The sequence below is a fragment of the Populus euphratica genome, unplaced genomic scaffold, assembly GCF_000495115.2.
Source record: "Populus euphratica unplaced genomic scaffold, PopEup_1.0 scaffold3.1, whole genome shotgun sequence".
Classification (NCBI taxonomy): domain Eukaryota; kingdom Viridiplantae; phylum Streptophyta; class Magnoliopsida; order Malpighiales; family Salicaceae; genus Populus; species Populus euphratica.
In genome coordinates, this window is record NW_011499847.1 from 1,268,384 (window position 1) to 1,289,608 (window position 21,225).

At 31.6% G+C, this 21,225-nt stretch overlaps 3 protein-coding genes across 3 annotated transcripts; all 3 read left to right on the forward strand.

The window, feature by feature from the left end:
- The first annotated feature begins 8,435 nt into the window (after positions 1-8,435).
- On the forward strand, positions 8,436-10,112 carry LOC105140224 (acidic endochitinase WIN6). The gene is made up of 3 exons (XM_011046968.1): positions 8,436-9,041; positions 9,218-9,368; positions 9,549-10,112. Exons 1-3 carry the CDS (start codon positions 8,603-8,605, stop codon positions 9,949-9,951), a joined length of 993 nt encoding a protein of 330 aa, XP_011045270.1. The 5' UTR covers positions 8,436-8,602; the 3' UTR covers positions 9,952-10,112.
- Positions 10,113-12,155: 2,043 nt separating this feature from the next.
- LOC105140214 (basic endochitinase-like) lies at positions 12,156-13,545 on the forward strand. Its single transcript, XM_011046956.1, has 3 exons — positions 12,156-12,601; positions 12,728-12,878; positions 13,066-13,545. The coding sequence occupies exons 1-3, from the start codon at positions 12,196-12,198 to the stop codon at positions 13,463-13,465; spliced, it is 957 nt and encodes a 318-aa protein (XP_011045258.1). The 5' UTR covers positions 12,156-12,195; the 3' UTR covers positions 13,466-13,545.
- Positions 13,546-18,363: 4,818 nt separating this feature from the next.
- On the forward strand, positions 18,364-19,798 carry LOC105140204 (acidic endochitinase WIN6-like). Its single transcript, XM_011046946.1, has 3 exons — positions 18,364-18,829; positions 19,012-19,162; positions 19,316-19,798. The coding sequence occupies exons 1-3, from the start codon at positions 18,397-18,399 to the stop codon at positions 19,716-19,718; spliced, it is 987 nt and encodes a 328-aa protein (XP_011045248.1). The 5' UTR covers positions 18,364-18,396; the 3' UTR covers positions 19,719-19,798.
- The last annotated feature ends 1,427 nt before the right edge of the window (positions 19,799-21,225 follow it).

Below are 21,225 nucleotides of genomic sequence, written 5' to 3' on the forward strand. Positions count from 1 at the left end.
TTCGTTGTATTTTATTTTATTTAGCTAGAAAAATAAAAAAAAATATGTGCACGTGTAAAAAAAATTACTTTTATTTATTCATTCATTGACGCTAGAGTCAGGAATAAAGGGAAAAAAGGATGATTTAAATTTATTTATTTTGATACTTACGTAATATTTACCAACACCAGAGTTGGAAATATCCGTAGTTGAATATTCACTAGCGCCAGAGTCATGAATATTACACACAAACAATCATGGTATAAACCAATAAAAAAAATGTTAGCAATTAAGGACAAAGATCAGCAATGCAGTCTGCCTTAGGTAGGACATTTAAGGGGTGATAATATCTTCTCTTTTACATAACCAGTCTTGTACCAATGAATCTCTGCTGACCAGTCAGGGTTCTTAGTAACCATAATACTAGGTGGCGACTCCTTAAACAAAAAATATCACCATTAAAGAACAGGTTGCCAGAAATTCATTATTTCCATAGATTTAATAAATTTTTAAGGCCGCTGCAATGTTGGGTGCGATAGAATGGCGACTCCACTGGGACTTTAAGACTAAGCTTTGCTATTTGTTTTTCTTATTGATAAACATTTTTTATCGTACCATTTTTTTGCTCTTTTTATTGTTTTAACATGCATAGTTATTCATGTTTATCATGCATATATATTGGATATAAATCTAAGATCTTCACGCATCACTTATCTCATTTTTAAGTGTAGTATCAACTTTAAGATAAGTGGAGGAGTAACGGCACCCCAATGATTTTAGCCTCGGTAAGGCTCTTGAAACTATTCAACTCTCGCATGATTGTTTGCTCAATAGTGGTTGATATGGCGAACTGATTTTACTCAAGACCTCTATCTTCACGCTGCTTGTAAATCTCACATCAACCTTTCAAGGGTGATCACTGAGCATGCGAAAGACCTTTGAGACTAGATAGCAAAATTACCCTGAAGCATTTAATGATTAGAACCTATCCTTTAGGTTGATTCATGTATAACTTTATTGAGATAAAGCTTAAACGTGTAAGCATCATTATTACAAGGCTTTTGGGTGACATAATGACAGTTATTCCTAAGACAACAACTATTGAGCATGGACCCAAGTTTGAATCCTTACAAATGACCGAGGGAGACTACTTTAGACTGGATGTCAGTGAGATACCTTTACTCAAAGACATTAGATGCTTTGTGAAAAACACCAAGAATATGGCTGAAAGCTCAGATGAAAAAACGCTAAATAGATCTCCTCTCGGCATTGCAATGAATATCAAATTCGAATCTGACCACATATTTAAAGAATAGTGATCGTTATGTCACCCCTCAAAAGACAAATTCATACCCAATATGTTGTATTCATCTCCATGCATGTTTGAACATACAATTATGACTTTTCATAATACTGCACTCCTAGTGAAATATAGGTCTCCCATTGAAACACACTTGTAACACTTGACTGCGAAAAAAGACAAATGAAAAACGAAGAAAAATTCTAGTTGGAAGCCCAATACTAAAAAGAGATGGAAAGTCTTAGAGAAGAAGTCATAAAGCTTACTAGCCTACTCAAACAGGCCTTGAGATCTAAACTAGAAAAAGCAAAATCTACAACTTAGCCTGAACTTATGCTTGGAAATCCACAGAATTTGGGGGCAAATGAGGTGTCTCAACAGGCTATGTATTCCTAATTTGCTCAACCAGCATATCTCATTGGAATGTCATCTACCATTGGCCTTACAATAAAGGAATCTCAAAAGAACAAGATAGTAAAAGAAGATGGCCTAGATAAATGGGCTGCCCGGGAACAAAGGTTGAGGGCATTTGAGGGAACTAGCCTACATGACCACATAAAAGTTGTTGAGATATATTTGGTATCTAACGCAGTCATTCCTAGAAAGTTTAGTGTGCTAGAATTCATCAAATATACATGAACTCAATGCCCTGTAACTCATCTCAAGACATACTGCAACAAAATAGTTGAGGTAGTCTATGATGAGAAACTGTTGATTCACTTATTTCAAGATAATTTGAGTGACATTGTCTTTGCTTGGCATATGCGGTTGGATAATATTAAGGTTAAAAGATTGAAGGATTTAGTTGATGCCTTCATGAGGCAATATAAGTTCAATATAGACGTGGGCCCTGATAGGTTAAGCTTACAAGCTATGAAAAAGAACAACAAGGAGTCCATAAGATAATACACTAAAAAAAATGGTTTGAGATTGCCACACAAGTTAGTCCTTCTTTATTGGAAAAGTAGATGATCAATTTATTTGTCAACACTTTCAAGGCCCTGTACTTTCAATACCTAGTTGAAAGCCTTGCACAACATTTTTTTTACTTGGTTGCTATAACTGAGAGGATCGAACAAGCTATCCATTTAGGAAGGTTTGATGACTCGATTGAAAAAAAAAATGTTTCATTAAAAAAAAAGAAGAAACCAAGGTTCACAATGTGAAATATGATTACAAAAACAAGAGAAAAAGCTACCAAAACAAAGATATCTAAAGGTCACTTGTCCTGAAAATGAAGTTACAGTGTCACTAAGTCAAGATTGATTTATGTGTGACCTTAACTGACTATTGGAAAGGTGCCCCTATCAAGGAATTCAAAGGAGAGAGATGGTTGAAAGATTCCAAAAATTTCAATCGATGATTATTAAGTATTTAGCCCTTTTATGTGTAACCTTACTAGTATAAGTCTTTGTTTTTTTCCTTCACTTGCGTCTTTACAATCAAAATATCCTGAAATAGGTTCCCTCTAAGAACTCACAAATATACTTTTGAAGTCTCGCGTGACCTTATAGACACAATTTATTATTTTTATCAAAATCAGTTTTCCTATTAGAGTTTTGAAAAATTAATATGGCATTTTGATTTCAAAAGTAATTTGATGTTTATTCAAAAAATGATATTTTTGGCATTTTACTAGTAGAATAACAAGTGAATCAAACAACTCCATCATTGAAATGACTAAATTATAAACAAAAAAATTATGAAAAAAAAAAAAGAAAAAGAAAAGAAATGAATAAACACTCTTACCTCATTACTCTTGAATCATGTGCTTTTTTTAATGTAGAAATAATGGTATGTAGTGAACTTACTGCTCGGGAATAATGGTATGTAGTGAACTTACTGCTCGTAACTCATGAAATGAAATGCATCTTTGCAAAGAATTAACTATCACACTATACGAGGTCAAAATTTATTGATCATAGCTTATTGTGCTTGAAATGAGAAAAGACTATTTTTGTTATTCCTTTCACATTTTAAAATAAATACATTTCTTGCAAAAAAATTTTTAGCTTGAATAATTTTTTTATATAAAATTCCTTTTACATTTTAAAATAAATACATTCCTTGCAAATCTTTTTTTAGCTTGAATAATTTTTTTATATAAAAAAATCTTAACTAGAATCATATGTCAAATTGGAAATAAGTAAAATTTCAATGATCAAGAAAGATTTAATAAATTTTTAATTTCATCGTAATATAGCATGCGACAGACATAGCATTATGTATCAAAGAAATACTAGTAAGTTAATTAACTTGATTTCATTTGATGAATGAAAACTGCACCTGGTGGTCCATACGCTCGGGGATATTGCTTTGTCGAGGAACAAAATCCTGGATCGTATTGTTATCCAAATTCCACGTATCAATGTGCTGGTGGCAAGCAATACTATGGCAGAGGTCCTGTCCAACTTTCATGGTAAGTCCAGATTTTTTATTATTGTTATATATCTGGATCTTGTGACATCTACTGAATATATATTGGGGTGAGGGAGACATGAGGAAGCTTATCCTCTTCAACTATTAATGGCGGTAACATGTTTCAGAAAAATGGCATCCCTGATGTTGCAGAAATTTGAGGTCCCATCCTTTGAACCTTCATTTTAATACCTGATCACTATTAGCATACGATATTACTGCTTTAATTTTTTTTCTTATTTTTAATTAGAAGTGGTATATAAAAAATAATAACAATAATTCACTGATGCAGCATATTTGACAATAATAATCACACTTCTTCAAGATTGAATCTGAATTTTCATATTGAAATAATAATAAGGATATCTTTTTCTCCCACTTCTTCTTTGATTATCTGGGACAATAGAGATAATAATTTAATTATAATTTATTTTTTTAATTTATGTGGATGTTCGGGTCAGCTTGTACATATTACGACTAATCCAACGACCCACTGAATACCCTACAAACCCAGTAGGCATATAAAATATATTGGGGATGACAGACGTACACATAAGAACTCGAACTCAAGTGCAATAGAAGAAAACAAGCCCCTTCCACTACTAAGTCAATAACCTCATAAATACTGAACTAAACTAACTCTAACAAACAAATTTTTTTATATATATAATTATTTAAGCTGATTGGTAATGAACATATTATGGATATCTTTGTAGAATATTTATATTTGTTTTTAAAATCTAAAAGGCACACAATACACTTATATAATATTTATAGTGTTATTATTTAATATAATTATATACATTTCAAATATATATTTTACAGTTTTATTTTTTGGTCAAATGATAAATAAAAATTTTATAAGTATAAATATCTGAAATTTGAATAAGATATAAATATTTAAGTTTTTTATTTAATAAATAAAATATAAAAATGAAGAATTCGATACGCGGAAACCATTGCCGCGGTTTTGTATTTGACCTTTTTCTTTCGTCTTGTAGTGTTCCGTACCCTTGGATGCTCTCTCTAGCTAGCGTCCAAGTTGCTTTATTACTACTGTGCCATGTGCATTAATTTCATTAATTCCATCGAGCACGTTTTATTCATTGATATGGATTTTTTAAAAGGAGCTGGACCATCTCCCATGGACGTGTTATATTAAATAGTAAAATTAATAAAATATTTTTTAATGGTATAAATATAATTTTTTCATTTATATGTATTTTAATGATAAAAAAACTATTTAAAAGAATCAATTATATTTTAATATATTTTATAATTAAATTAATTTTAATATAAATATATAACTAATTTCATTATTTTTCATATAATATACTTGTGATGTTTTTGATTATATAATTAATACAATAATTTAAAAAATTAATGAAATAATATAGAAGTTAAAAGATATAATTTTAAGTTTAAATTTAAAATTTATTTATATGGATTTTTTTTTATATTGTTGTCAACATTCTGATTTTTGCAATTGACGTATAAAGGTTTTGAAATTTACAGGTTTATTTTTCTGCTTTTAAAGAGAAAAATAAAAGAAAGAGATGTTGGGTCTTCCAATCCTGTGGTGGAATCATCTTTTCAAAAAAAAAAAAAAAGAGATTAATACACCTTAAGTTAATATAACACGAATTTTTATTAGGACATTTCAATTATTTTTATTTTATCTATTAATTTGATATATTTTATTTTATATTTAAAAAAAATTATCTTTTCGATAATTTCTGGATCTTCCAATTTGGATTCCTAGAGACTTGTTTTATTAAGGAGATATTTGGAAACTAGTACAAAAAATATGTATATAATTTTTTAAAAAAATTAATATTTTTAAATCATTTTAATATACTAATATTAAAAATATTTTAAAAAAAAAGTAAAAAGATATTTTTGAATAAAAAATATTTTAAACAATCATCATTTTACTATAATCTCAAAACACTCCACGTTCTACGTTCGCGTGATAAGTTTCGACCACGCCAAGAGAAGTGTCTGGCTGGATTCCTTACGTTTGTTTGGAAGAGATCACATTTTACCCTTCTTTTTTTTGTCTTTTAGACACAGCAAGCGCCGCCGCATTTGGCTGCACGCAGCCGAGATGCTTAGCTTTCAGTTCCGTCCGAGGGCTAAAATCCAAAATCTATTTCATGACATTTATGACTGTTTTTCTTTTAAAATTCATTTTACATTTCCAAATTCACAAAAGTGTTGTGGATTCTTTATCTCGATTCTGGTTTAACGTTGATTATTGTTTTTTTTTTTTATTCTTCTCTACATTCGGTAAGATCCTTAATTATATATGAGCTCCAGAATTTTTAAGAAGTTATCTTTCAGACTTTCTAAATTCTATTACCGGATTGGTTTGTTTTGAGTTTAATTATTAATTAGTTAATTTTAGTATATTATTATTGGGATCTTTCAAGCTTCACCATTACTTTTGTGGGATTTGTCAATGATTTCTTACCTCAAGATGTTTTGAATGATTACCTTTCAAACCCTCGAAATTCTATCATTCATTCAATAAGTCGAGGTTTAACAATATTTTACATAGTTTATTTAAGTATTAAAATACTAATAATATCTTTACAAATTTTATTTATTTTTTATATACAAAATATATAAATATTCTACAAGATATCCGTAACATATTCATTACCAATCAGCTAAAGTAATTATATATATAAAAAACCTTGTTTATTATAGTTAGTTTAGTTCAGTATTCATTAGATTATGATTAAATTATTATCTTTATTAGAGTTAGGTTAGTTTATATTATCTTACCAATCAACTAAGATATTCATTGTAATTGTGGCAATTATATTCATCCTAATTTTTTTTAAAGGCCGGCAATTATTGGTTTTGTTAATTTGTCGTTATTGCAAGATATTTTGTGCATTTAAATCGTGAACAAAGACAGGATGGTTCTTTTTTCTATAACAAGTCACATGGTTCAAGAAAAACAGATGTTTTCCCCTTTATCTAAATTAATTCATAGAAAATGTTTTTTTTTCCTTTTGAAATAAAGCACAGGTTTATGATTTCAAGACTGAAAACATGTTTTTAAATTTAAATAAAAAATTTATTTTTTATGTTTTAAAATTATTTTAATATATTGATTTTCAAAATATTTTACAAAAAATAAAAAAAAATCTTATTTTAATATATTTTTATACAAAAAAAATATTTTGAATCGTTATCATTATTAAAATTCCAAATCTCCAGTGATTAAAAAAAATTGTTATTTCATTGTAATTTATTTTATTTGAATTAAAAAAAAGATATGGACCCCACCTCGTCCTTCTTGCTCTTGTATTAGCAGTATTATTTATCAGTAAGTTAATTCTTAATTTGATATACTATAATTAATTTTATTCTTAATCAGATTGAGCAAGCATTATCAATGGAAAAGAATTCCGTGGCTTACTTATGGAAACTCTCAAAGGACATGATCTGGTTCTAAAGGCTAACTTTTAATAAAATAGAGAATAAGAATCAAAGTTTTATTCTTACTTTATAGTAGGAAAAAAACAAAGTGAGAATGAAAATAAATAAATAAAAATCATTCTTATAAAATGAAGTGAGAGTAAGAATAAGAATAAATCTTTTTTTAATGATATATTATTTATTATATATTATATATTAATTATTTGTTATCATTCATAGTATTATCATCACTATTCTTATATATAAAAAAATATTATTGCTATTTCATCACCACTTTTATTTTACCTCCACACTTTTATTAACATCACAATTCTTTTATACTGCCACCCTCCTATGATCGATGGTGATTACATTAGTTTTTTTTCAAAAATATATTATTGTATTACTATTATTTCTTCTTTTCATTATCACAATCACTTTTATTATTTTTACTAAAAATGAAATTATTATTTTTCATCTTAAAATTCAGTTTAGAAATTTTAAATTCCAATCTCATTCCCTGTTACTATTTCAAACATAACATAATAATTAAAATTTAATTATAAATCCCTAATTTTCATTTTAATTCATGCAATCTCATTCATAACTTTTCATTCCTGGTAGCAAATGATTTAAAGAACTTTGGACTCTCAATTTTTTATTTTTTTTTAGATTAACGTGGATATCCGAATCAGTTTGCGTGTATCACGACTAATTTTACGGGCTCTGAAATTAATGTGGATATCCGAATAGTTTGCGTGTACCACGACTAATTTTACGGGCTCTGAAATTAACGACCATATAAGCTTCCAATAACTATCATACGAACAACAAAGGATTCAAACCTAAACTTAATTTATTTTCAAGATAAAGAGAAAAGCTCATATGCAATTAATTAATTTAATTTCTTTTTTCCTTTTTTATTTTACGAGTAAGTCGTGTTGATAGACGGGACAAAGATGAAACTTATGTTATCGGTTTTTCATATAAAACAACAAAGCTCACGTACACTTAATCAATCTGATTTATTTTTCTTTTTTTTTCTTGCAAGGAAGTTGTCGTATTTATTTTTTTAATAGCTCGAAGTGTTTGAATTAATTTATATATATTATAATTAAATTTTAAATTTTTTAAATATTTTACAAGTTAAATAAACATATAAAACAATTATAAACAATAAAACTTTAACCCTGCTTCAAAGATTAAAAAGAAAAAGGAAAAAAGAAGAAGAAGAAGAAATAAATCCCTTCTACAGCTGGGCTACAGCCTCCACGCAAGTTGTCGTACCTTCATGATCAACGTGGAAATGATGGTGACATAGCAATTTTGTTACCGTCTCCAGGGAAAACATGATGTTTTATTACAAATTATTACAAGGACGGAAATGCCATCGTATACCTCTATTATTGGCTATATATACCCCCATGCTTACACCTTCTCAATCATCAACGAACTCAAGCATATTAAGAAGAAATGAGTGTTTGGGCATTCACATTTTTCTCCTTATTCTTGTCCCTTTCCATTAGAGGCTCAGCTGAGCAATGCGGTCAGCAAGCCGGGGATGCCTTGTGCCCAGGAGGCCTATGTTGTAGTTCTTATGGTTGGTGTGGATCAACGGATGATTATTGTGGTGATGGTTGTCAGAGCCAGTGTGATGGGGGAGGCGGGGGTGGTGGAGGCGGTGGTGGAGGTGGAGGTGATGGTTACTTAAGTGACATCATCCCAGAATCAACGTTTGATGCTTTGCTCAAGTATAGAAATGATCCTCGATGTCATGCTGTTGGGTTCTACACCTATGATGCTTTTATCTCCGCTGCCAAGGAATTTCCTGATTTTGGTAACACTGGAGATAATCTGACGCGTAGAAGGGAGATAGCTGCTTTCCTGGGCCAGACATCCCATGAAACTACCGGTAGGGTTTTATTTTTTATTTAATTCCTTGCTCATAACTTCAATTAATGTCATTTTAGGATGCCTAGGTTGAGTAGACTCGTTGTACAAACTCATTCTTTAATTAATTAAATAGGGTTATCCTTGGTTGATTAATTTCCTTGTCTCTAATTTGACAACGCATGCTCCTACATAAAGGAGGGTGGCCAGAAGCACCCGATGGCCCATACGCTTGGGGATACTGCTATCTCAGGGAAATAAATTGTCAAGATTATTGTGACCCATCTTCCAACTATCAATGTGTTGCGGGCAAGCAATACTGTGGCCGAGGACCAATCCAACTTTCGTGGTAATTCCGCAAGGCCTTGACTAGCAGAGTCGTTTAATTCAGTTTATAGGTTAAGTATTTTTTTTTATATATATAGAAGATATATTGTGAAGTACTTTGAATCAAAAGAAGAGGCCAAATCCAGCAAAACATTATTAGATTTTGATTTGCATTGAGTTAGTTTACCAACATGTGGTGCAGGAACTATAATTACGGGCTATGCGGAGTCGACTTGAACTTGCAACTGTTACAAGAACCAGAACTTGTTGAAACTGATCCTGTCATTTCCTTCAAGACAGCACTCTGGTTTTGGATGACACCACAGTCCCCAAAGCCCTCTTGTCACGCAGTCATCACTGGAAATTGGACACCGAGCGCGGCAGACGTGGAGGCTGGTAGGGTTCCAGGCTATGGTGTGATAACAAACATCATCAATGGTGGCATTGAATGTGGCCAGGGAGGGCCAAATGATGCAAATGAGGATCGCATTGGGTTCTACAAGACATACTGTGATTCACTCGGAACAACCTATGGCTCCAATCTTGACTGCTACCAGCAAAGGCCTTTTGGATATGGACTCTTGGGATTGAAGGACACCATGTAATATTTTGATGTTGAAGCTATCACGTATTTAAATAACGAAAGCTTTTAGCTTATCGACCTTTTCTATTTCCACCAGTAAGAATAAGATGTTTCTTTTGTCCCTTCCAGGCGATCGGAAAATAAAGAAATAGTTATGTATCTACAAAATACCGTCTCAGTTCAGTCCAGAGCCTTTTCTATCTTCCTAATAGAGTTGCGGAGCTTTTGATGGGTTTTGACAGCAGGTGCAACTATAACCCATACAACAAGATAAAAAAAAAAAAGGAAAAAGAAACCTAGTATCAATTTAAATTACATAGAAGAAGAAAAGAAGTCAGGAACATCGCTGTTGGCTAGTCATCTATATATATCATCACTTACAGATTCTTTGAAAGAGTAGCTAATTAATAATCAAGGTGCAGCTAGCATAATAAAGTTCGGTGGCCAGGAAAAAGATTGGGTGCGATTTTTATGAGCAGATAAAACTGGATTTGTCCGGGTTTACGGACTTGTGATACCTGAAAGAAAATTACTCTGATATTTATATCAGTATAGTGTTTATACAAATGACAGTGACGGAAAGAGAATAAATAATATACTATAGACTTAAATATTTTTTAAACTTTATTTAAATTTACATTTTACTTGTATTATGTTAGACTTCACATATATGAAATCTAGAAAGATGAAATCTAAAAAGATAAGTTTATACAGATTTTTTTAAGATAAATATATTAAAAATATATAAATTATAGTGTATTTTCTATAAATATTTCATTAATATCCAAATAAATTTATAAAACTATCTAGTGAGAATAATAAAGAAAAATGATTGGAACAACCGAGAAATTACCAGGTTGCCCGATGCTAATGGGCTTAACTATGCTCACCTAAACTATCCAATATGAGCTCACCTGAATCCTGATTGAACTCAGGCTATTTGTGGGTGATTAAAATTGCGAATGGTACTTTTTATATATGATGCCACGTGTAAATTAACAATCATGGAACGATATTGTTCTAGTGCATGAACCAAACTAGACCTAATTAGTAGCTAGTAATGTCACTTTTCACTTTTCGAGCATCTTCCTCTTTAAAAAGTCAAACGGGAGAGTTGATAACTCTATGTGTGAAGTGACATATTTTATGGTGTTTCTTGGCAATGCAGACACTAGGCTAAAGAATTATAATTATTATTTTTCTAGTGACAGGCTTGAGTCTATAGGTAGGTTTATTTGAAACATTATAAGTTCTATGATAAGAAAGTTTCCTTTGATTTTTAATTTTTTATCCTTTTATTTTGGACTTTAGGATTAGTTTTGAAAAATATTTATTTTTCTGAGTATAAATAAATATCAATTAATGTACAAGTTGATATGAAAGGATTCCTAGCTTTTGAAATAAAATAAATAAGCAAATTGATTTTATATAATCAAAGTCAGAGAAAGATTTTGAGGCCTATAAAAAAGAAGGAACAAAAGTTAGAAGAAAACATATACTAAAAAAATAATATTTTTCTCTACTAAAAGAAAGAGGAAGATGAAATTGATTAACCCACGGCCCACAACAGGCAATAAATCATCTCCAATTTCCACGTTTTGATTAGAACTTATCAAAAGCACCTACATTCTTGTCCTAACGTAAATAACTCCCATATGACTTCAAGGCTATTAAAGATCATATTCCTACAGGAACCCTTGTGATAGAATTTCAACGCTCGATATCTCTTCATCTCTCTAATGGATTTCCAACAAATTAACCCCAGTCAATACGACACTATCCCTGATCAACCGGTGTCTATCGTACTCTAAAGTGATGGGCCAGCATCAGCTGATATTTACAGAGAGCAAAAGTCACGCACATGAAGCTAGAGATTAATCTATGTTATCGGGAAAAAAAAGTTAAGAAAAAGAAGGCAGAAGACAACACCCTAAAAGCCGCCATGTACTGTTCATCACTTTATTATATCTTCTCTTTAATTAATACATAGATGTTAAATCCTCATGAGGTCAGACCACTATGGTTTAAAACATCTAGAAAAGTACTAGATTGGATAAATGACACATAGATGTTAAATCTTCATGAGGTCAGACCACTATGGATCTAGAAAAGTACTAGATTGGATAAATGAGCAGCCAGCATCATTGAAATAGTCCACAGTTTTTATTAACAAGTGACGGAAGTATTAAGTAGCCATGTTTCCCCTATAAATACTAATGCTGTTACGATCTCAAAATCAACAAAATCCCAAACAAAACACTTCAAAATGAAGATTTGGACCTTCACGGTTTTCTCTCTATTGCTGTCCCTTTTACTAGGATGCTCAGCTGAGCAGTGTGGAAGCCAGGCTGGGGGTGCCCTGTGTCCGGGAGGTCTATGTTGTAGCCAATTTGGTTGGTGTGGCAAAAATAATGATTACTGTGGTACCGGCTGCCAAAGCCAGTGCGGTGGTGCGGGCGGAGGAGACCTTGGCAGTATCATCTCAAGTGCGAAGTTTGATGAGATGCTTAAACATAGAAATGATGGTGGATGCCCTGGCAAGGGATTCTACACTTACAATGCTTTCATCTCAGCTGCCAATGCCTTCCCTGGCTTCGGCACTACTGGTGATGCTGGCACTCGTAAAAGGGAGATCGCTGCTTTCTTGGGCCAAACCTCTCATGAAACAACTGGTTCGTTTAATCAGGCTCAAACCTAATTAATCAGCTTAGTTTATATACTTCTTCACATAACATTATGTATAACAGGAATATTAGTATGTTAATTATCATGATTTCATTTGATGAATGTACATGTAGGAGGGTGGCAAACTGCACCTGATGGTCCATACGCTTGGGGATATTGCTTTGTCAAGGAACAAAATCCTGGATCTTATTGTTCTCCGAGTTCCACATATCCATGTGCTGGTGGCAAGCAATATTATGGCAGAGGTCCAGTCCAACTTTCATGGTAAGTCCAGATTTTTTATTATTGTTATCTGGTACGTTTTTTTTTTTTTTCATTTCTGAGTTTACATATTCATCCACCCATTTTGAAGCATTAAAAATCAAATTGAAATAATTCAAGTGTGTGTGTGTGTATTTTATTTAGCACAACTTTGCAGTGAAGTTAATTTAATTTGATAAATATAACACAGGAACTACAACTACGGGCAGTGTGGAAAAGCTATAGGAGTGGATCTATTAAACAATCCTGATCTGGTTGCAACCGATCCAGTAATTTCCTTCAAGACAGCAATTTGGTTTTGGATGACAGCACAGTCTCCAAAGCCCTCATGCCATAGTGTCATCACTGGGAATTGGTCACCTTCCGGTGCTGATACGGCTGCTGGTCGGGTTCCAGGCTACGGTGTGTTAACAAACATTATCAATGGTGGGCTTGAATGTGGTATGGGGTGGAAGCAACAGGTGGAGGATCGTATTGGGTTCTACAAGAGGTACTGTGACTTGCTTGGAGTTGGATATGGCAACAATCTTGACTGCTACAACCAGAGGTCATTTGCAAATGGACTCTTGGACTTGGTAGACTCCATGTAATTTTGTCACATCCTTCTGTAATCTGAATGCCTGACAAAATATAGAAATAAAACGTTTCCTGTTCTGAGTCAAATAAAAAATATGACACGTGTACGTCTCTCTAATCTATCCATGCCTTCAAGTTTTATGGCCCTGCGCTTCTTTTACAGACGTGAAATATTGCTGTTTTTTATTTTTTTAATTTATGTGAGGTGTTCGGGTTGGCTTGCACGTATCACGATTAATTTTTACAGTTCATTGAATATCCTGCAAACCTAGTAGGCATGTAATGCATCACGGGGTGATAAACGTCCATGTCAGAATTCGAATTCATGTGCAATGCAAGAAGACAAGTTGCTTCCACCACTAATAGAATAGAACGGTGACACATATTAATTTAGCAGCCCGAAAATAAATAGAGAAATTGATTACAGCAATTTATAAAAATATATAGTTGTTTTTGCTACTAGAATTGGGTACACAAATTAATTCAGCAGCCCGAAAATGGATGGGGAAATTGATTACAGCAATTTATAACTCTTCTATGTAGTTGTAAACTTGGAACAACCCAAGACTGACCTAACCTTGGGATTAAAAAACATAAAATAAAATAAAACCTGCTCGGCTGACCTAATCATAAATATGTATCGACTTGCTAACTCAATTAAAACCCAATCCTCACAGCTATTGACTTAAAAAAAAAATTGAACAAACAATATTATTTTATTTTTTTCTTAAAAAATAATTTAGAGATTAAGTCTCCCGATCCGTAATCAATGTCTGTCTCGGGTTAACTCAGATTGGGTTATACAACTACGCTCTTCTGTGTCGCTCTTCTAGATTTTGAATTAGAGTATTCTAAGCTAGATTTATATTTTCCACACTCGTTGAAAGCCTTTAAACTCAAAATTATGTTGACTACATTTCTTATTGGGTCTGTCTAAGAGCCCACAACCACTTCTAGAAGCCCACATCTTTGGACCAAAGGCTTGGATCGTTTAAAGGACTCATTGGTCCCCGACCTGACTCAAGTTTCCTACTCTTTTTTTGTTTTTTGTTTTTTTAAAAAAAAAACTTGATTAAAAAAATCACATAATCAGATCCTAAATAATTAAAATATAAAAAATAATAGACTTCCATTTTCGAACCACAACACTATAATATTTCTAAAAAAAACAAAAAAAAACTATAACATAATCGATTCATGTACACAATATAAACCAATATATATATATTAAAAAAAAATGATGCAGGAATGGACAGGATGTTAGAAAAGGTAAACCCGCACCCTAACTCTCGATCATGGTAAAACTTGATCATATCCTGCTCATATTAAATTTGACTAAAGTATAATATATTGATTAAAATCTATTTGAATTGATATGATATGATCCAATGACTGCGCTTCTTGTACAGACCTTGATATATAGTTGTTTTTGCTAGTAGAGTTGGGGACACAAATTAATTCAGCAGCCCGAAAATGGATGGGGAAATTGATTACAGCAATTTATAACTCTTCTATGTAGTTGTAAACTTGGAACAACCCAAGACTGACCTAACCTTGGGATTAAAAAACATAAAATAAAATAAAACCTGCTCGGCTGACCTAATCATAAATATGTATCGACTTGCTAACTCAATTAAAACCCAATCCTCACAGCTATTGACTTAAAAAAAAAATTGAACAAACAATATTATTTTATTTTTTTCTTAAAAAAAAAATTAGAGATTAAGTCTCCCGATCCGTAATCAATGTCTGTCTCGGGTTAACTCAGATTGGGTTATACAACTACGCTCTTCTGTGTCGCTCTTCTAGATTTTGAATTAGAGTATTCTAAGCTAGATTTATATTTTCCACACTCGTTGAAAGCCTTTAAACTCAAAATTATGTTGACTACATTTCTTATTGGGTCTGTCTAAGGGCCCACAACCACTTCTAGAAGCCCACATCTTTGGACCAAAGGCTTGGATCGTGTAGAGGACTCATTGGTCCCAGACCTGACTCAAGTTTCCTAATCTTTTTTTGTTTTTTTTTTTTAAAAAAAACTTGATTAAAAAAATCAGATCCAAAATAATTAAAATATAAAAAAAAAATAAACTTTCATTTTCTCTAATATATTTATCATTTCCTCTAACATATTTCCCTTTTTTTTTTCTATCTCTATCACATTCTAGTCTCAATAACTAAGTTTCTCATTAAGATGGATTAAATAAAAATCAATTAAATTTTGAATCAGAATATAATACAGAAGAGGACATGTCACCTGGGTCTTTATTGGATGAACAATAATTCCCAATAAATATATACGATAATCTCAGTGATCAACAAATTAATTCTTAAGACTAGATGAAGCTTTGGGTCTTGGAAGTTTCCTCTCTAAAATTATTGTTGTCATTTTTAGGTAGTGTTTGAGATAATTTTTGTTTTTTAATGATTTTTTAAAATATATTTTTCTTGAAAAAATATTAAACTAATATATTTTTATAATTTTAATACACTAATATTGAAAATAAAAAATAAAAAATAATCATTTTATTTTTTTTAATAAATACTATAAAAATCACATGGAACACACATTGCGGAAATCTTAACAGGGGTTAATTGTGCAGCCAATTGGTGGGAGCCTTTGCTGTAGGTAACGTTAATCATTCTGGACTAATTCAAATTTTATTTATTTATTTTTTAACCGATTTGCAACTATAAATAGGAATAAAAATTCCCATAAAAAATTTTAAAATTTTAAATTTGTGATCTCAAGTTCAGTCACAAATTAAAAAAAATTGTAACCGAAATGTGTTTTGAAGTAAAGAAAAAAATTAAAAAAAATAATGTTTTTTAAAATATTTTTGAAATAAAAAACAAATATATTTTAATAAAAAAATTCAACCTAATCTGAAATTAAAAAAAATATCATCATCTAATTTTTATATAATATAAAAAAATTATATTAATTTTTTTTTTACAGTATTAAAAAATAATAAGAGAAGAAAAAGGTTATAAGAGGGAAAAAAAAGGTATCTAAAGAAATTGATCAACCCTGGGCCCACGACAAACAATAAATCATCTCCAATTTCCACTTTTTGAGAAGAACTTATCTAAAGTACCTACATTCTACATTCTACATTCTACATTCTACATTCTACATTCTTGTCTGAATGTAAATAACTCACAAATGACTTAAAACGTTATTAAAGAGCATATTCCTACATGAACCTTTGTGATAGAATTTCAACGCTCGATATCTCCTCTTCTTCTCTCTAATGGTCACTACGACCCTATCCCTGATCACCAGGTGTCTATCGTACTCTAAAGTGACAGGCCAACATCAGCTGATATTTACAGACAGCAAAGGCCACGCACATGAAGGTACAGATTATTCTATGTTATCGGGAACAAAAAAGTTGAGAAAAAAAAATGCAGAAGACAAGACCTTAAAGCCGCCACCCGCTGTTCATCATCACTTTGTAAAATATTTTTTATATTAAAATAATATTTTTATGTCTAAAAAATTATTTTTTAAATTACTGTATTAAAACAATTAAAAATATAAAAAAATTAATTTTTAATAAAAAAATTTATAACAACACCTAATATCTTCTATTTAATTAACATGCTAAATCCAGAAAAGTTATAAAAACACAAATACTATAATCATTTAGAAAATTATTAGATTGGATAAATGAGAGATATAATTATTGGAATAGCTTATATTAACATGAAGGTGTAAAATCAGTTTATATATATTTTAATTAATTTTATAAATTTTAAAATTAATAATTATATAAATTTTTATTCACATAAAAATTTACGAGACTGAAATTGAATATTAAGTAGCCATGTTTCCCCTGTATATCGTACTGATGCTGTTGCGATCTCAAAATCAACAAAATCGCGGACAAAACACTCCAAAATGAAGATTCGGGCCTTCACGGATTTCTCTCTATTGCTGTCCCTTTTACGAGGAGGCTCAGCTGAGCAGCGTGGAAGACTAGGAGGCTCAGCTGAGCAGTGTGGAGGTCTATGATGTAGCCAATTTAGCTGGTGTGGCACACAAATGATTACTGTGGTAGCGACTGCCAAGTGAGGAGTTTGATGATGAGATGCTTAAACAATTTGGCTCTGTTGATAATTAACTCCACCGAGCACGTTTTATTCATTGATATGGACTTTTTAAAAGGAGCTGGACCATCTCCATGGGAGATGCTATGTTAAATAACTAAACTAATAAAATAGTTTTTTTAAATAGTATAAATATAATTTTTTTTATTTATATGCATTCTAATGGTAAAAAAACCATTTACAAGAATCAATTATATTTTAATATATTTATAATTAAATTAAATATAATTATATAACTAATTTAGTTATTTTTTATATAATATAATCATGATGTTATTAATTATATAATTAATATTAGTAATTTATAAAATTAATGAAGTAATATGAAAGTTAAAATATTTAATTTTAAGTTTAAATATTTAATTTTTTAATTTTATATATTACACTTAAAATTTTGATTTTTAAAGTTGAGGCACAAATGCTTTGAGATTTGCAGGGTTTTCTTTTTAAATGAGGGAAATAAAGAAAAGAGGGAAATGATGGGGACGAAGATGGCACTTTTGTTACCGTCTCCAGGGAAAACATAATGTTTTATTACAAATTATAAGGACGGAAATGCCATTGCATACCTCTATTATTAGCTATATACAGGGGCGGAGCTGGTAAGATTTGACAGGGGAGGCTAAAATTAATATGATAAGATATATTATTAAAAAATTTGTTTATTTAAAATAAAAATATTATATTTTTTTATATTTAAATACTAAATAAAAAAAATTAAAATGTTTTGCAGGGACCCGGTCCCTGCTTGCCTCCCCCTGGTTTCCCCCTAGCTATATATACCCACTTGCTTTCACCTACTCATCAACGAACTAAAGCATATTAACAAGAAATGAGTGTTTGGGCTTTCACATTTTTCTCTTTATTCTTGTCCCTTTCGGTTAGAGGCTCAGCTGAGCAATGCGGTCAGCAAGCCGAGGATGCCCTGTGTCCAGGAGGCCTATGTTGTAGTTCTCACGGTTGGTGTGGGACAACGGATGATTATTGCGGTAATGGTTGTCAGAGCCAGTGTGATGGAGGAGGTTGGGGTGGTGGAGGTGGAGGTGATGGTGATGGTTACTTAAGTGACATCATCCCAGAATCAACGTTTGATGCTTTGCTCAAGTATAGAAATGATCCTCAATGTCATGCTGTTGGGTTCTACACCTATGATGCTTTTATCTCCGCTGCTAAGGAATTCCCAGATTTTGGCAACACTGGCGATGATCTGATACGTAAAAGGGAGATTGCTGCTTTCCTGGGCCAGACATCTCATGAAACTACCGGTAGGGTTTTATTTTTTATTTTTTATTTAATTTCCTGCTCATAACTTCAATTAATGTCATTTAGGATGCCTAGGTTGAGCAGGCTCGTTGTACAAACTCATTCTGTAATTAATTAAATAAGGTTATCCTTGGTTGATTAATTTCCTTGCCTCTAATTTGACAACGCATGCTCCTACGTAAAGGAGGGTGGGCGGAAGCACCCGATGGCCCATACGCATGGGGATATTGCTATCTTAGGGAAATAAATTGTGAAGATTATTGTGACCCATCTTCCGAATATCAATGTGTTGAGGGCAAGCAATATTGTGGACGAGGACCAATCCAACTTTCATGGTAATTCTGCAAGGCCTTGACTAGCAGAGTCATTTAATTCAGTTTATGGAAAATATATTGTGAAGTACTTTGAATCAAAAGAAGAGGCCAAATCCAGCAAAACATTATTAGATCTTGATTTGCATTGAGTTAGTTTATTAACATGTGGTGCAGGAACTATAATTATGGCCTATGCGGAGACGACTTGAATTTGCAACTTTTACAAGAACCAGAACTTGTTGAGACTGATCCTTTCATTGCCTTCAAGACAGCACTCTGGTTTTGGATGACACCACAGGCCCCAAAGCCCTCTTGTCACGCAGTCGTCACTGAAAGTTGGACACCGACCGAGGAAGACCTGGAGGCTGGTAGGGTTCTAGGCTATGGTGTGATAACAAACATCATCAATGGTGCCATTGAATGTGGTAAGGGAGGGCCAAGTGATGAAAATGAGGATCGCATTGGGTTCTACAAGACATACTGTGATTCACTCGGAACAACCTATGGCTCCAATCTTGACTGCTACCAGCAGGTGCCTTTTGGATATGGACTCTTGGGATTGAAGGACACCATGTAACTTGATGTTGAAGCTATCTTGTCTTGAAACAATAATAATAGCTTTTAGCTATCATGGGAGACGGTCCAGCTCCTTTTAAAAAGTCCATGTCTATGAATAAAACGTGCTCGATGGAATTAAATTAAAAAAACTTAAATATTTATATCTTATTCATTAGATTTCAGATATTTATACTTATAAAATTTGTATTTATCATTCAACAAAAAAAATAAAATTGTAAAATATATATTTGAAATGTATATAATTATATTAAATAATAAAACTATAAACATTATATAAGTGTTTTATATGTGTGTGTGTGTGTGTGTTGGATTTTACTACAAGATATCCATAATATATTCATTACAAATCAGCTAAAGTAATTATATATAAAAAAAACTTGTTTGTTGGATTTAGTGTAGTTCAATTTTCATTAAATTGTGATTAAATTATTATCTCTATTGTCCCGAGAGAATCAAAGAAGAAGAGGGAGAAAAACACAAATCCTTAATATTATTTCAATATGGAAATTCAGATTCAATCTTGAAGAAGCGTGATTGTTATTGTCAAATATGCTGTATAAGTAAATTATTGTTATTATTTTTAATATACCACTTCTAATGAAAAATAAGAAAAAAAATAAAATATTAAAGCAGTAATATCGTATGCTGACAGTGATCAAGTATTAAAATGAAGATTCGATGGATGGGTAGGACAACAAGTTTTGAGAGGCAGGCCCATAGTCCATCTGGGGAAGCGTGACAAAGCCCATTCCCAAGGAAAGAACTTGTGTAGGAGTAAGATAACTCCCTGGGCAAATGCCCGTCTACTGGGCGCGCAACCCATGTCATGGGCTCAGAATGACATATGGCATGGATGAGATTCCTCTTCAACTATTAATAAAAAATATTCTGGTATTTATATCAATACAGTGTTTATACAGGTAACGGAAAGAAAGAATAAATAATATTTTCAAGACTTAAATATTTCATAAATTTTTTTAAAGTTTTTATTAGAATTGTACTGCATTAAATTTGTGTTGTCTAAATACATATATAAAATATTCTGGTATTAATATTTTTTTATAATTTTGATATATTGATATTAAAAATTAAAAATAATTATTTTAATATATTTAAAGAATAGGTGTAACCCATAAGGCGGAGGCCAATGTTGTGCGATGGAGGCCAATGTTGCAGCCAATATGATTTTTGATGTGGCCTGTGTATGATGCAGCTAATATGAATCATTCTGGCTAATTCAAATTCTATTTAATTATTTTTTAACCGATTTGTGACTATAAATTGGAATACAAATTCTCATAAAGAAAATTCAAGATTTTAAATTTGTGATCCCAAAATCGGTCACTTATTTTTTTATATAACCGATGTGCGTTTTATTACGCGTGCTTTTTACCGAATATTTTCGGTCACAAATCCATCACGAAGCGCGTTTGTGAAGCTCGTTTATAACTGAAAATTCGATCGCAAAAATAGCTGTTGTGTGACCAGAGGTTGGGTTGCTTTCT